We start from the raw sequence: 13,656 nt of genomic DNA, 5'->3' as shown, positions 1-13,656 counted from the left end.
TTTTGTTGCCAACAAAGGGATCTCTACGTATCCTATCGCCGTCTCCATGGCTCTTGGGGGCTCTGGGCTCCCAGGCTCTGGGCTTCTGTGTACTGGGGTCCTGGGCACTGGGTAAGAGGCTCGAGAATTTCCTTTCTCTGGAGGAGCCCAGGAGGCCAAGAAGGCTAGACAGGCCTGAGGCCACCAGCGGCAGAAGTCCCTAGGAGGATCCCTTCCTCTCTGCCCAGTGGGGGCCCAGCACAGGGATATGCAGGACACGGGCCGCCATCCCTCTACGTGGGCTGCTCACCCTCCTGGATGGCATAGTTGGCCAGGAGGCCCTTGATGGTGTCGGCATAGACCAGTCGCATGCGCCGGCGCTCAGCTGCCACGCTGTGCTCGGTTTTCTCCTCCTCCGTCCGTGGTGTGATCTGCTTCAGCTTCACCTGTTGGCCAGGGCACAGGGGGCACGTGCTCAGGACAAGGTCTGTCTCCCAGACCACGGCATGCCTGAGGCTGGCACTGGCTAGGCTGGGATGCTGGTGGGTCCCGAGGCAGTCTCCTCTCCTGGGGCTCACCTTCCTGCCTCCACCTTGACGTCCCCCCAGCTCCCTTCCTGGGCAAAGTCCCAGGTTATAGAGGGGTCATTGTGAACATGAGGAACGCTGACGAAACTTCTTTGCATGAGATGTGCAGAGAGGGGTGAGGAGAGGAGGAAGAGGTAACCAGGGTAGGATGGCAATGAGCCTTCCTCCCGGGGCTGTGGCCCGGACCCGCCGTGACAGACAGCACAAAGGCAGGGAGCAGCCATCTACCTTGGTAAGTTCCCGATGGGCCACAAAGGTGGCCAAGGCCTTGCACACATTCCACTGCTTCTCAGAGCACAGGTCCTCAGAGGCCACCTGGATGCCCACCTGGAGAGGAAGAGTGGGATGGGAAGAAATAGCCCATCAACTTGAGGCCCTCATCTGGACAAGACAGGAAGAGCCACTCTAAGCTGGGCTTCTGGGATTCCCGTAGCCCCCACCAGGCCTAAGCCAGAGGCCTGTGGCTGGTTCTGACTCTGCTCCTGGCTCCCTGGAGAACCTTGGGCAAGTCACTGCTCTTCTCTGAGTCTCGGTTTCCTCATCTGTAGAATTCGAGTGATCAGAGCTACGCTCTCAGGACTACTGAGAAGACTAAAATGAGACTGTGTCCACAAAAGGTAAAATGTTGGCCACATTCAAAGGATGGACACCTGGGGGTGCCTGGGCAGGACCTGGGCACTTGGGCATAGTCAGGGATCTGCTGTCCTAGCCTTGATGGCTCAGCTGGATGAGGTTGCCTGGGCCTGCAGTCCACAGGGAGGAAGTAGAGTCCCCCGCAGAGCACAGGGCCCTGTGCATCACCACACAACACCCCTGCCCACCACCCCTGCAACACAGGAACCATGTTCCCATTTTACAGATGAGGAGACAGAGGCCAGGGGAGGTAAGCTAATGGGTGGAAGCCCAGCAGGCTGCCAAGAGGGCCTGGGCCACACTGGAAACCATGTGGCTCAGTGATCTAAGGCAAGGCCCTTCCCTCTGCCGGGCCTCAGTTTTACTGTCTGTGCTATGGGATGTTGGACAGGAAGCTCTTAGGACCCTCCTATCCCTGCCAATCAGTTCAGAACTCTGCTGCCCCAACCAGGTCTCTGCAGCTAAGTGTGCCTGGGCTGAAGCTAAGAAGAATGGGAAGGAGGAAGGCCCACCCTAACCCCAGGCAGTGCCCACCCACACACCTCCATGCTGGAGTTGAAGGCCCGGTTCACCTTGGCCTTGATATTCACCACTTGTCCAACACTGGGGAGAGGAAAGCAGGAGGTGAGCCTTCCAGAGGGGACGGGGAGGGAACCACAGTAGATCTGCTGGGGGAACTGGCAAAAAGGACTTCAGGGATCGCAGGAGGTATTCCCATCTGTGATGTCACAGAGTCCTCAAAGCAGGCTGGGGAGACAGTGTGGGCACCCACTTCGCAGGTAGGCAAGCTGAGGCCAGGAGAAGTGGCCTGGGGTCACTGTCTCCCTCCTTCCCCCAATCCCTTGTTCAGTTAGAGCTGAGTCTTTCTACTCTTAGCTCTGTGGCTTGCTCTATGGGGCAGCCCTCCCTGTCTTCCAGTCCCCATGAGGGTCATCCGCCAACCCCTCCCAGTGGACTGACTAGCCTCCCACAGCCCTGAAGTTCCACTGCAGAAAGAACCAGTACTTCTGTTTCGTTTGGGCTTGGTTGTATGGAGCAAGCGCTCTACCACCAAGCCACACCCCCAGCCCCAGGGGCCTCTGTTTTGCTCGATATTGACTCTCCAAGGCCCGGCACAATGCATAGAGTGGGTCCTCAATAAATAGTGGCCACCTGAATTAACGAATTCCACATTTATTGAATGCCTACTAAGTGCAAGGGGATATTGAGAGAGGGTGGATAGGGAAATGGAAACATTTAAAGAATGAGTGCCATGTGCCAGGCACTGTGCATTACCTGGTTTGAACCTCAAAATAAGCCTTGCAGGTAGGTTTGGGAGCAACTGAGCAACAGAGAGGATAAGCCATTTGTTCAAGATCATGCAGCTAAAAAGTGACGGGGCCAGTATTCTAGGTGATTGTGTTGGCTGCCCAACCCCACTTCTTCCAAATGTAGCCTATCCTTCTGGAATGTTTCCCATGTTCAGGTAAATCCTCAGGGGAGTCACCCAGCTTGCCCTCTGCCTAATTGGAGACAGCAGTGAGGGGCCAGCTGGTGGGCTATGGGGTGAGAGGACAGGAGGCTGGAGAGCTGGCCCTGTTCAATCACAATGTGACTTCGAAAAGTCCTTTTTACCTTTCTGCACCTTGGCTCATGAACATGGAAACACAGTGCAAACTTCAGATTACACTGCCTCCTGCCCAAGCCTGGGACGAGCTCACTCCAAGACACCTGCTGGCCAAGGGCCCACAGTGAGCACAATGAGAGGCTGACTGTCACACTGCCAAGCTATGTGACCTTGGGAAAATCACTTCACCTCTCTGAGTCCTCTTCCTTGTTTTTAAAGTATGGGGAGTGTGTGCCTACTGCCTGTGCCTCTTAGGTTCAGGAGAGATGAAGAGTGGGCCTGACCCAGCCACTGAGCACTGCATGCGCTCAGGTGCTGCATGTTTGACTTCTGTTCATGTTGTCACATGGGGGAGGGCTATGTTAGGAGACACCTGCTGACAAGGTGGGAAATAAAATGAATAAAGTGGCATGATGTCTGTGCAACCCTCTTCAAATGGCTCAGAACCAAAAGAGAGAGAGAGAGAGAGAGAGAGAGAGAGAGAGAAGAGAAGTTTGTGTCTTTATTTATCCTTGTCTAGTTAAAGTAAATGTAGCAAATGTTAAGTAATGGATCTCGTAATGGTGACCATTTCACTACTCAGATTTCTACATGTTTTTCATGATCAAAAATTAGAAAAAGGCTGGGGATACAGCTCAGTTGGTAGAGTGCTTGCCTCGCCTGCACAAGGCCCTGGGTTCAATCCCACATGCCCTCACCCCCCCCCAAAAAAAAGAAAGAAAAAGAAAAAATTCAATTTCTTCTGGTCCCCAAAGTACAGCTGTTCCCCTCATCCATGGCTCATGTCCACAGCTTGATATCTATAGTCAACTGCACTATGAAAATGGTAAATGGAAAATTCCAGATGTAAACAATTTATAAAGTTTAATAACTTTTATTAAAGTATATTTTTATAATTGTTCTATTTTATTATTAGCTATTGTGGTTAATATCTTACTGTGGCTAATTTATGAATTAAACTTTATCATATGTGTGTATAGAAAAAAACACAGTTTACATAGGGTTTGGTACTGGCCACTGTTCCAGGCATCCACAGGGGCTCTTGGAACATATTCCCACAGATAAGGCAGGACTGATGTAACTACCGCTGTGGCTCAGCGGTAGAGTGCTCACCTAGCAGGTGTGAGGCCCTGGGTTCCATCCTCAGCACCACATAAAAAGAAGTAAATAAAATAAAGGTATTGTGTCCAACTACAAGTAAAAAAAAATATTTTTTTAAAAAAGTCTATTTTCTGTGTAAGAGGACTGGGGATGTAGCTCAGTGTAGAGGACTTGCCTAACATTCATGAGTTGCTGTGTTCGATCTCCAGAATCTCACAGGCGCCAGGATAATTGTACCCAAAGAAAGAGATTTGTGATTCTCTCCACTCCGCCCTGTCCTCCTCCCCAGCTCACCCAAAGCCAAGCAGATGCCACTTAGACTTTGGAGCTTGTTTTCCTCCCAACTGTCCTGCATCCCAGCACTCACACTACGCTGGCTCCTTCAGGGGTCCCCACAAGCCTTCAGTTCCCTGACACCGTCCAGGTAGTCTTCACAATGCTAAAGGGTGGCTCCCCATAAACTAACCTGAACCTGTAAGCCCTTCTGGAAGACCAATTACTCCCAGCAGACAGAGGAAAACGTTAAAGTATATATTCCATAGAGATGCTAACAGCAAAACCCAGAAAACGGAGAACTCTAGGGGACAAATGCCAGGTTCCTCAACAAACAAATGTCAAGGGAAAAAAAACAGAGAGAGGGAGGGAGGGAGGGAGGGAGGGAGGGAGAGAGGAGAATCACAATTCAAGGCCAGACTCAACAACTTAAGGGGGCCCTGGTGTTAGGGATGAGCAAGTATTATCTAAAGATGTTTTAAAAAGGGACCAGGTGTGCTTACGTACACCTGTGATTCCAGCTACTCGGGAGGCAGGAAGATTGCAGGTTCAAAGCCAACCTCAGCAACTTATTAAGACTCTGTTTCAAAATAAAATTTGAAAAAAAGATGGGGATGTAGCTCAGTGGTAGAGCATTCAAGGCCCTGGGTCTTCTCCAGGAAGACCCCTTAATACTGAAAAAGAAAAGAAAGGGGTGGGGGGAATAACTTGGACTGGGGCTTAGCTCAGCAGAAGAGCACTTGCCTAGCATGTGTGAGGCACTGTGTTCGATCCTCAGCACCACATAAAAATAAATAAATAAAAGTATTTTTAAAAACCTCAAAAACTTATACATAGCAACTGGACTTGCAAACTTATTTGCATCCTGACTTGAATGAAAAAGATAAAGCAAAAAATAAAAATTAAAACAAGGTGGGGCTGGGGATATAGCTCAGTTGCTAGAGTGCTTGCCTCGCATGCACAAGGCCCTGGGTTCAATCCCCAACACCAAATAAATAAATAAACGAACTCCTGAGATAGTGCAGGCATCTGAATACTGATGACATTGATATTAGTGGGATATTACTGTTCATTTTTTACTGTTCATGTTGAAGTTATGTTTTAAAAGAATACTGGGGCTGGGGATGTGGCTCAAGCGGTAGCGCGCTCGCCTGGCATGCATGTGGCCCGGGTTTGATCCTCAGCACCACATACCAACAAAGATGTTGTGTCCGCCGAAAGCTAAAAAATAAATATTAAAAAATTCTCTCTCTCTCTCTATCTATCTATCTCTCTTTAAAAAAAAAAGAATACTTAGTCCTTAGAGCTATATTTGGAAATATTTTTAAATGGCAAAAGTATAAACAAACCAAAACCTTCTCCTGCTTTCCTCAGGTGCAGCCAGGCCTTTCCAGGCCACCAGCGATGCTCCAGACCCCTCCCCCAGACCTCCCCACTTTCCCTGCCACCCACAGCCCCCTCCACCAGACTCACCTTCACTTGGCTGGGCCTATAGCAAGTCCATTCTTTGTGCTCTCTATCCCCAGCCCCTCCAGGGAAGACAACCTGTTTCAGCAGCAGGGACCCAGAGTAGGCCAGACATGGTCACAAGCCTCCAAAGCATTGCTCTATACAGAGCTGACAGTACTGCAGCCAGCCCAGACCTCCAGGAAGACCCCTTGACTACCCTCCATGGCACCACTCTCACCCACAGACATGGGAAATGTAGCCCATTGGTCGGAACAGGGACTTGGGTCAGACCAGCAGCCTGGTAGTATTTCCTGGGTCCTCCACCAGCTGTTCAACCTTAAACAAGTTACCTCACTTCCCTGTGCCTCAGTTTCCTCCTTTGAAAAATGAGGGTACTAATAGCCATGACCTCATAGTGTTGTTCTGAGGATTAAATAAATTAACATATTAAAAAGGCATTCCAAGCTGGACACAGTGGCGGATGCCTATAATCCCACCAACTCAGGAGGCTAAGGCACGAGAATCACAATTAATTCAAGGCTAGACTCAACAACTTAAGGAGGCCCTAAGCAACTTATTGAGACCCTTCCTCAAAATAAAAAGGGATAAAGGGATGGGGATGTGGTTCTGTAGTTAAGTGCCCCAGGTTCAATTCCTGGTACAAAAAAAAAAAAAAAAAAAAGGCATTCCAAATAAGGTATTGATGATATGGGTTCATTAATTATGACAAAGGTGCCCTATAAATATGTTACTAATCAGGGAACTGGGTGTGGGATATGTAGGAGTTCTGTACTATATTCATAGATATAACCTTATGGTAAATGTAAACCTATTCTGAAATTTAAAGTATTTCAAAATGTGTGATAAGCATCTATATATCAGAATTCACATTATTAGTGTGGAACTTGCTATTTTTCACAATGTCTTTGAGGAGCTGGGCCCCATACCCACTTGGAATGGAAATTGTTTCTGCATCTGCCTCCCCTGCCGTCTGGGAGCTCCTGGGAACAGAGATCATGCTCTAATGGACTCTGTGTCCCCAAACCCAGCATGGCCCCAGTCCAGCTAATATTAAGTATGTAGTGAATGACTAATGAGCACTGGGATGGCCAAACTTCTCCTTAACCGGGACACACCGAGCACCAGGCAGTCCCAAATAAGCCCTTGGCACTTGGCATTGACTCCCTAGGTACTGATGGCCAGCTAGGAACGGGCTGGAGACAGAGCTGTGTGGGCAGCCCCTGCAGCCTGTCCCAGTGGAGGACTCAGATGCTCCTGGAGTCCCAGAAGCAGGCAGGGACCAACAGGCAACGTCATGCAAAGACAAGCTCAGAACGGTGTAACCAGGACAGTCATTAGAAAGAGGAAAAGGTCTCCCTCCGGTAATGAGCACCTTATCAACCTGGGCGTGTGTGAACACAGGGAGATGGGCCAAGTTTCAAGCTCAGGCTTTGCCAAGAAACTTTGCCTAGGGGCCTCCCTCCATTACAAAACCAGTGATCACAGAGAATGTCCAAGCTCAGAAAGGCATTCACTGGTCAAGCCTAATGCCTTCGATGTTCAGATAAGAAAACCAAGGCCCAGAGGGAAAGACTGACCTCCCCAGAATGACATGGCTCTTGAAGGACCACAATGATATCTCAGCAACGCCCAACTCCAAACCACTTCCCGAGCCCCACCCTGGCAGAGGGACCCAGCCCACTGCTGCCCAGAGACCCAGCAGACAGGTCCTTGCCACCAGAAGCTGCCCTTCTTCCATATTCAAAAGCCTGATAGACTCCAGGCAGGGTCATGGGGGAGTGGCCATGGGTTTGTGGCACGGAGGGACCTTGAAGCAGATGCTGCTTACCTGATGGTGTGCTCAAAATAGATATCGTCCATGGAGGCTGTGACACAGGGGCAGCCAGCGTGCCTCTCCGCTGGCGTCAGAAGAAGAAAGCCAGATGTTAACAGGCTTCCCACGTCACTGGCCTCCGATCAAATGTCACCTCCCCAAGAGGTTTCTCCATCTGCCCAAGCCGAGGCCACCCAGCCTTCTCCCAGACCCTTCCCACCATTACCACATTTTGACCCTGTTTTATAGATCTGGTTCCCTGTGTCTAGTGACCTGCTAGACTGGGAAGTACTTGAGGGCAAGAATTTCTACCTGTCCTGCTCATCGCTACACGAGGCTCCCAGGTCAAAACCCTGCATAGACTCTCAGGCCAGCAGCTGCTGAATGAATGGGGGTGATCACGCCACGCCGTCTAGCCTGACTTCCTGAGCACCCACACCTCACCCACCTGTTCCCTTCCCTGAGCCTTCTCACCCTCAAGACTTGCTTACTTGCCTGGCCTATGTGAGGCACTGGGTTCGATCCTCAGCACCACATCAAAATAAAGTAAACAAAGACCTGCTCAGGTGCCCTAACGCCTCAGAAACCCCTCCCTGTCCCCAGAGCTGGGTCAGGGTCTCTCAAATAGGCAGTGGGGTCCTCCTGCATGCCCCCCTACATCCCTCCACCAGGCTGGGAGCTCCCAGTGGGCTGGAGACACCATCACAGCAAAGAGAATGAAGCGAGCTCTGCAGCTCTGCTCCACACGGGGACCACTATCAGCAGCCTGTCGCCATCGGTGCTCGGGGCATTTTCAAGCCGATGGTGAAGCAGCCCTGTCTATGGCTGCACTGTGGAAGCAGGGGCCTCAGGGCACAACATCAACACCCCAGGGCTGTGGGCCCTGGGGGAGAGGGAGGGCTGCCCTGAGCACTGGGAAACTGGGAGAGCACTTCAGGCACATGGACCAGCATGGGCGAAGGAGACACTCAGGGGTCAGTCATCATCTCTGAACAGAGGCCCCTGCTCTGGGTCTGTGGGGCCCGTGGCTGGAGATGGCCAGGCCAAGCGCAGCCTCACCGGACAGACAGGCCATGGTGTCGATCCATTTGAGCAGCTGCCCGACACTCAGTTCCCCACGATGGTTGGTGTGGCAGGGCAGCACCAGCTGGCTCATCTGCACCTCCGTGGGGTTCCGGTATCCCTCACCCTCTTCCATGTCGTTGTCGTCCCCAGCACGTGAGACTGACTTGCGGGATGTGCGGCTGGAGAACACAGAGGCGAGGCCCTGGAGAACACGGAGGCAGAGAGATCAGCTCTCCCCAGGGTTCTTGGGTCTGCCAAGCCCTGAGACCTTACGGCCCCAGGGAGAGGAGAAGCAGCCCAGGGCCACCTCCCACCAGCCCCACCAGGAGAGAGGTGAGCACCCTCCAGCCCATGGTCTCAGACCCCAGAGGCTCCATGGAAGCCACCTGTGTTGTTTCTTTTTGGCCAACAAATCTGAGCTAACACAACTTTGGACCTGAGAAAGGGGGAGAGAAGAAGAATATAGAAACTTCACTTCCTCACTTCTGCCTGTGGGATAACTTTTGAAGTTTTGCTTTTTTCTTTTTTTTTTTTTTTTTTTGATACGAGAAATTGACCCAGGAGCACTTAACCACTGAGCCACATCCCCAGCTGTTTTTATTTTTTATTTTGAGACAGGGCTTCCCTAAGTTGCTTAGGACCTTGCTAAATTGCTGAGGCTAGTTTGAACTTGTGATCCTCCTGTCTCAGCCTCCTGAGCCGCTGGGATTACAGGCGTGGGCCACGGCACCAGACTAAGAAAGAAAATTCTTATACATGCTTCACAATGGATGAACCTGGAAGACACGGCAGTCACAAAGGGACAAATACTGTGATTTCATTCACAGGAGGTCCGTAGAGTAGTCAAATTCAAAGAGACAAAAGAATGACAGCAGTCAGGCGTGGTGTCACACACCTATAGTTCTAGCAACTTGGGATGCTGATGCAGGATGATTGCAAATTCAAGGCAAGCCTGGGCAACTTAGTGAGACTGTTTCAAAATAAAAAGGGCTGAGAATGTAGCTCAGTGGTAGAGCACCGTGAGTTCAATCCCTAGTACTGTAAAAAGAAAGAAGAAAGAGGGAAGGAAGGAACAAAAGAATGAAGGACAGACAGTGGCTAGGGAGGAAGAAATAGGGAGTTACTGTTTATTAAGTATAGAGTTTCAGTTTGGGAAGTTGAAAAAGATCTAGAGATGGTTAGTAAGAATAGTTGCCTGATTGAAAATGTGCTTAATGCCTCTAAACTGTACACATAAAAATATTTAAAACGGCCGGGTACGGTGGCACATGTCTGTAATCTCAGTGGCTCAGGAGGCTGAGACAGGAGAACTATGAATTCAAAACCAGCCTCAGCAACAACAAGACGCTAAGCAACTCGGTGAGACCCTGTCTCTAAATAAAATACAAAATAGAGCTAGGGATGTGGCTCAGTGATTGAGTGCCCCTGAGTTCAATCCCTGGTACCAAAAAAAATTAGGGGCTGGGGTTGTGGCTCAGTGGTAGATCGCTCACCCAGCATGTGTGAGGCCCTGGGTTCAGTCCTCAACACCACATAAAGACAAATAAATAAAGGTATTATGTCCATCTACAACTAAAAAAAAAATATATATATATATATATATATATTAATGGTACATTTTTAAAATGTAAATAATGCAAACACTCCAATTAAAAGGAGGTCAATAAAGGTCAATAAAGCAAGAACCAATAGTGAAGACAAAGAAAAGGAAGAGAGGGAGCGAGGGGACTGACCCCACTCTCTGCAGGGAGGCCTAGGGACCTAGTGAACCTGCAGTAGTCCAGCTGAGAATTGTTCCCATAAAAGTGCTTCAGGAAGCAGCTCTGATTTCGTCCCCACAGGCCCTTTCTTGAGCTCCTGGGTTCTTCAGTTGGCATCAGGAGCCTCCAGTGGGTGCTAATGCCTTCCGGCACTCAGAACTACTGACTGGGAGGGCTCTGGGCAGTCCCTGAGCAGCTGTCTGATCCAGGGCAGGACCGCAGCAGCTGCCAACTGGAGAATCAGCAGGGAAGGTCTTCAAATGCACTCAGGAGAGGTAGAGTCTCAAGCTTGAAGCCCACCCTGTCTTATTCTCCAGGCAGGACAGGGGGCCATGCCCATCAGCCCCTCTGATGGGGGCTAGGGAGGCAACCTGCCGTCCCTTCTCTCTGGGATACCCTCCTGGGTCAGTCTGTGAACTCAGGATCTGGGCAACCCTGTGTGTGAGAAAAATGAGAGGCAGGCACGTGGTGCCAATTGTCACAGCCAATGCCAACTCTAGGGGGGTGACGACAGTCACAGCTAACATTTATACAGCATTTAAGTGTCCACATAATCTGCCTTAGCAGATTATTTTACGTGTATTAATTCAATTTTACGTGTATTAACTCAATTCCATTTGTACAACAAACCTGTGGGACAAGTATGTTATCATCCTCATCTTACAGATAAGGAAACTGAGGGTCAGGGAAATAGCAGAGCCTGGCTCCCATCCCTGAGATCTGGAGCGGTCTGAGCTCCTTCCCTCCACACCAAGACCCTTGCAAGGTTTCCTAGGCCAAGATGAGGAGTCAGGGTCCTGGGCCTCAGATGTAGCAGCAAAGAGCGTCCTGATCAGATGGCGGGCCTGCCACAGCTGCAGGAGGGAGCAGTGCTGGCTCCTGTGATGGGGGTCTGTGTGTCCCGGATAAGTCCCCCCACAGGCAACCCTAAGCTAATTCTATAAATTCAAAACCTACCAACATGACTTGTTCAAGCCACGGTGAACATGACTTTGACCCCTCAAGTGATAGAACCAGGATTTGAACCAGGCCTGTCTGACCCAGAACTGCTGTGGTTCCCAGAGAAGCAGCTCATTCCCAAGAGCCACTGGGTAGTAAGCACAGGGCTGGGAAAAAAGAGAGCCACAGCACTGAGACCTCTCAGCCTGGGCGGAGGCCCATGGAGTGCCAGGCTGACCAGCTTTCCTGTTGGCTTGAAGGCACTGTGGTCCACGCAGCAGGACCTGTTGCCATGGTAACCATTGCCAAGGTATCTCCGGTCTGGCCGTGCACTGGAGGCCTACATGGATGCGGGAAGCCGGCTTTCTGGGAGCTGGGGCAGAGAGAGAGGGAGGAAGCAGGCAGAGTCCATTTACCCACACTCTTTCCAAACCCCTCTCACTGCCAGGAGTTCTGGGAAGAACAGTCCAGAAAGAAGCCCGGGGAGAACTGAGGAAATGTGGGAGGCAAGAGGCAGAGGACTGGTGGGCAGAAAAAAGGAAGCCAACCATCTGAGGTTCCTAGGCAGTCTGGACACGCACATAGGGAAGCCCCACACAGGGCCCTGCTCTATCCCACCCACCACCTCGCCCGGCCCTCACGAGGCAGGCAGAAAGCCAGGACTGTCAACCCATCTTACAGATGAGGAAACTGAAGCTGGACAAAGCCCTGGGCCAGGAGTCAGACTGCTGAGCTCCAGTTCTCTCCCTACTTCTCAGCGGAGCCGTCCCTATCCCTGACTGTCCTGCTTCCTGTTCTGTGAAAAGGAACCCCGCCTTCCACTAGACCCTGTGTGCCTGGAGACAGGATCTTTGCCTCATTCATTCATTCCCCAAGCACCTTCTCTGTACTGGACCCTGGGCAAGCACCAAGAATAAAATGACGACTTGAACCTAGAGGGGCCTAGCACACAGTAGGACCTCAACAGAGGTTTTCAGAAGGACAACCAGAGACAGACTTAAGTGCAAATTCTAGCCTGTCCCTCAGGCGCTATGAGATCATGAGCAAGGCCCCTTTCTTCCTGAGTCACACCTCCCCTCCCCAGCAAAGAAGAGAACTGCCACTCCCTAAGGTACATAGCACTGGCTCCAGGATTCTAGGGTCTAAGCCCGCCTGGGGCCTGGCACCCCCAGTGGGATTCCCAATCAGGAAGCTGCAGAGTACCATCACCCCATCAAACAGAAACACTATGCTCCTCCAATCAGGGCTGAGCCCTCCACCCTGAAGCAAGCTGAGGACCTCATTGCAGCTGACAAGAGACTCCTCTCACAGGAGGGGTGCAGAGATGGGGTGGGAGCAAAGGAGGTGGGGACAGAGCAGCCCAGGCGGCCCCAGGCACAGTCTCTCAGACCCCCACCTCCTCTCTTAGGCTCTGAGGCAGTCTGCCCACATGGGGCAGGCCAGGCCTCCCTCTCAGGTGGGCAGCCAGCCAGCCCGGGAAGCAGGGGTGTGTGCAGCCAGGCAAGGTTTAGCCAATGGCACCCCAGACTGGAGCCACTCCTCTCCAGAGAGCAGAGGCCCTGGCTGGAATCAGGACCTGGAATAGCCAGGCAGGCCGGGCCAACGCAGCTGACAGGCCCAGCTGCTGTGAAGGGGAGGGCACTCAGAGGTCAGAGATGTGCCCTCTCCGATAGTAGCCATGCCAAGCACTGGCCCCAAGCCATAGCCGACCTGGCCAGATTCGATGATCCTAGAGTAGGCCCTGGCTAGTCACACCGTGGGCTCTGTGTCTGTCCTCCTGACCAGTCACATCACAGACCTGTTGAGTCAGAGCAGGAGAGACCACCTTGCTCAGCTGGGGGGACTAAGGCATGGAGGGAAAGACTAGTCCAGTGTCACCCAGCTGAAACGGCAGAGACTGGCCCTCCTGGGCCAGGTTCCTGCTGGGCAATTCGACAAAAGGCTAAACCGCGATTTCCTCTCTCCCCCGAGTGTCTAAGTCCCAATAATCCCACCTTCTTAAACACTCAGCCTCCCCTGAGCTGACTAGTCCCACAGCCTGTCCATAGGCTCCAGCCACCCCATCTCCCTCCAGCCTCCACACAGCACCAGGGAGATCTGTCCCCAAAGAAAACCCAGAGACTCGACCACAGCTACTTATTATGCCCTGCCTTGCAGGAAGATCTGGTCAAGTCCTCAGAACTCCTACAACGGACTTCACGCTTCCCTCTGACCTTAGGACCACAATGACCTCTCTCTCTCTCTCTCTTTTTTTTTTTCTTTCTTTCTTTCTTTCTTTCTTTTTTTTTTTTTTTTTTGGTACCAAAGATTGAACCTGGGCCACTGAGCCACATCCCCAGCCCTTTCTATTTATTTATTTATTTATTTATTTATTTATTTATTTATTTTTGAGACAGGGTCTCTCGAAGTTGCTAGGGCTGCCTAAGGCTG

At 51.2% G+C, this 13,656-nt stretch overlaps 1 protein-coding gene across 4 annotated transcripts in view; it reads right to left on the bottom strand.

Annotated features, from left to right (window-relative positions):
- Positions 1–13,656, bottom strand: part of Acot11 (acyl-CoA thioesterase 11) — a 68,029-nt gene that overhangs the window by 13,054 nt on the left and 41,319 nt on the right. For 3 of the 4 annotated variants that reach the window (XM_078026325.1, XM_005326029.5, XM_078026326.1), the window contains exons 2-6: positions 8,522–8,729; positions 7,478–7,547; positions 1,742–1,802; positions 795–893; positions 290–425 (exon numbers count right to left, since the gene is read on the bottom strand). In XM_078026325.1, coding sequence (XP_077882451.1) covers positions 290–425; positions 795–893; positions 1,742–1,802; positions 7,478–7,547; positions 8,522–8,660 — 505 coding nt within the window. In that variant the 5' untranslated portion in view covers positions 8,661–8,729. Of the gene's footprint in view, positions 1–289; positions 426–794; positions 894–1,741; positions 1,803–5,330; positions 5,401–7,477; positions 7,548–8,521; positions 8,730–13,656 lie in introns of those variants that run through there. The other variant, XM_078026327.1, reaches the window with a different exon arrangement.

Source organism: Ictidomys tridecemlineatus, chromosome 11, assembly GCF_052094955.1.
Source record: "Ictidomys tridecemlineatus isolate mIctTri1 chromosome 11, mIctTri1.hap1, whole genome shotgun sequence".
Taxonomy (NCBI): Eukaryota; Metazoa; Chordata; class Mammalia; order Rodentia; family Sciuridae; genus Ictidomys; species Ictidomys tridecemlineatus.
This window is presented reverse-complemented; position numbering and strand designations above follow the sequence as displayed.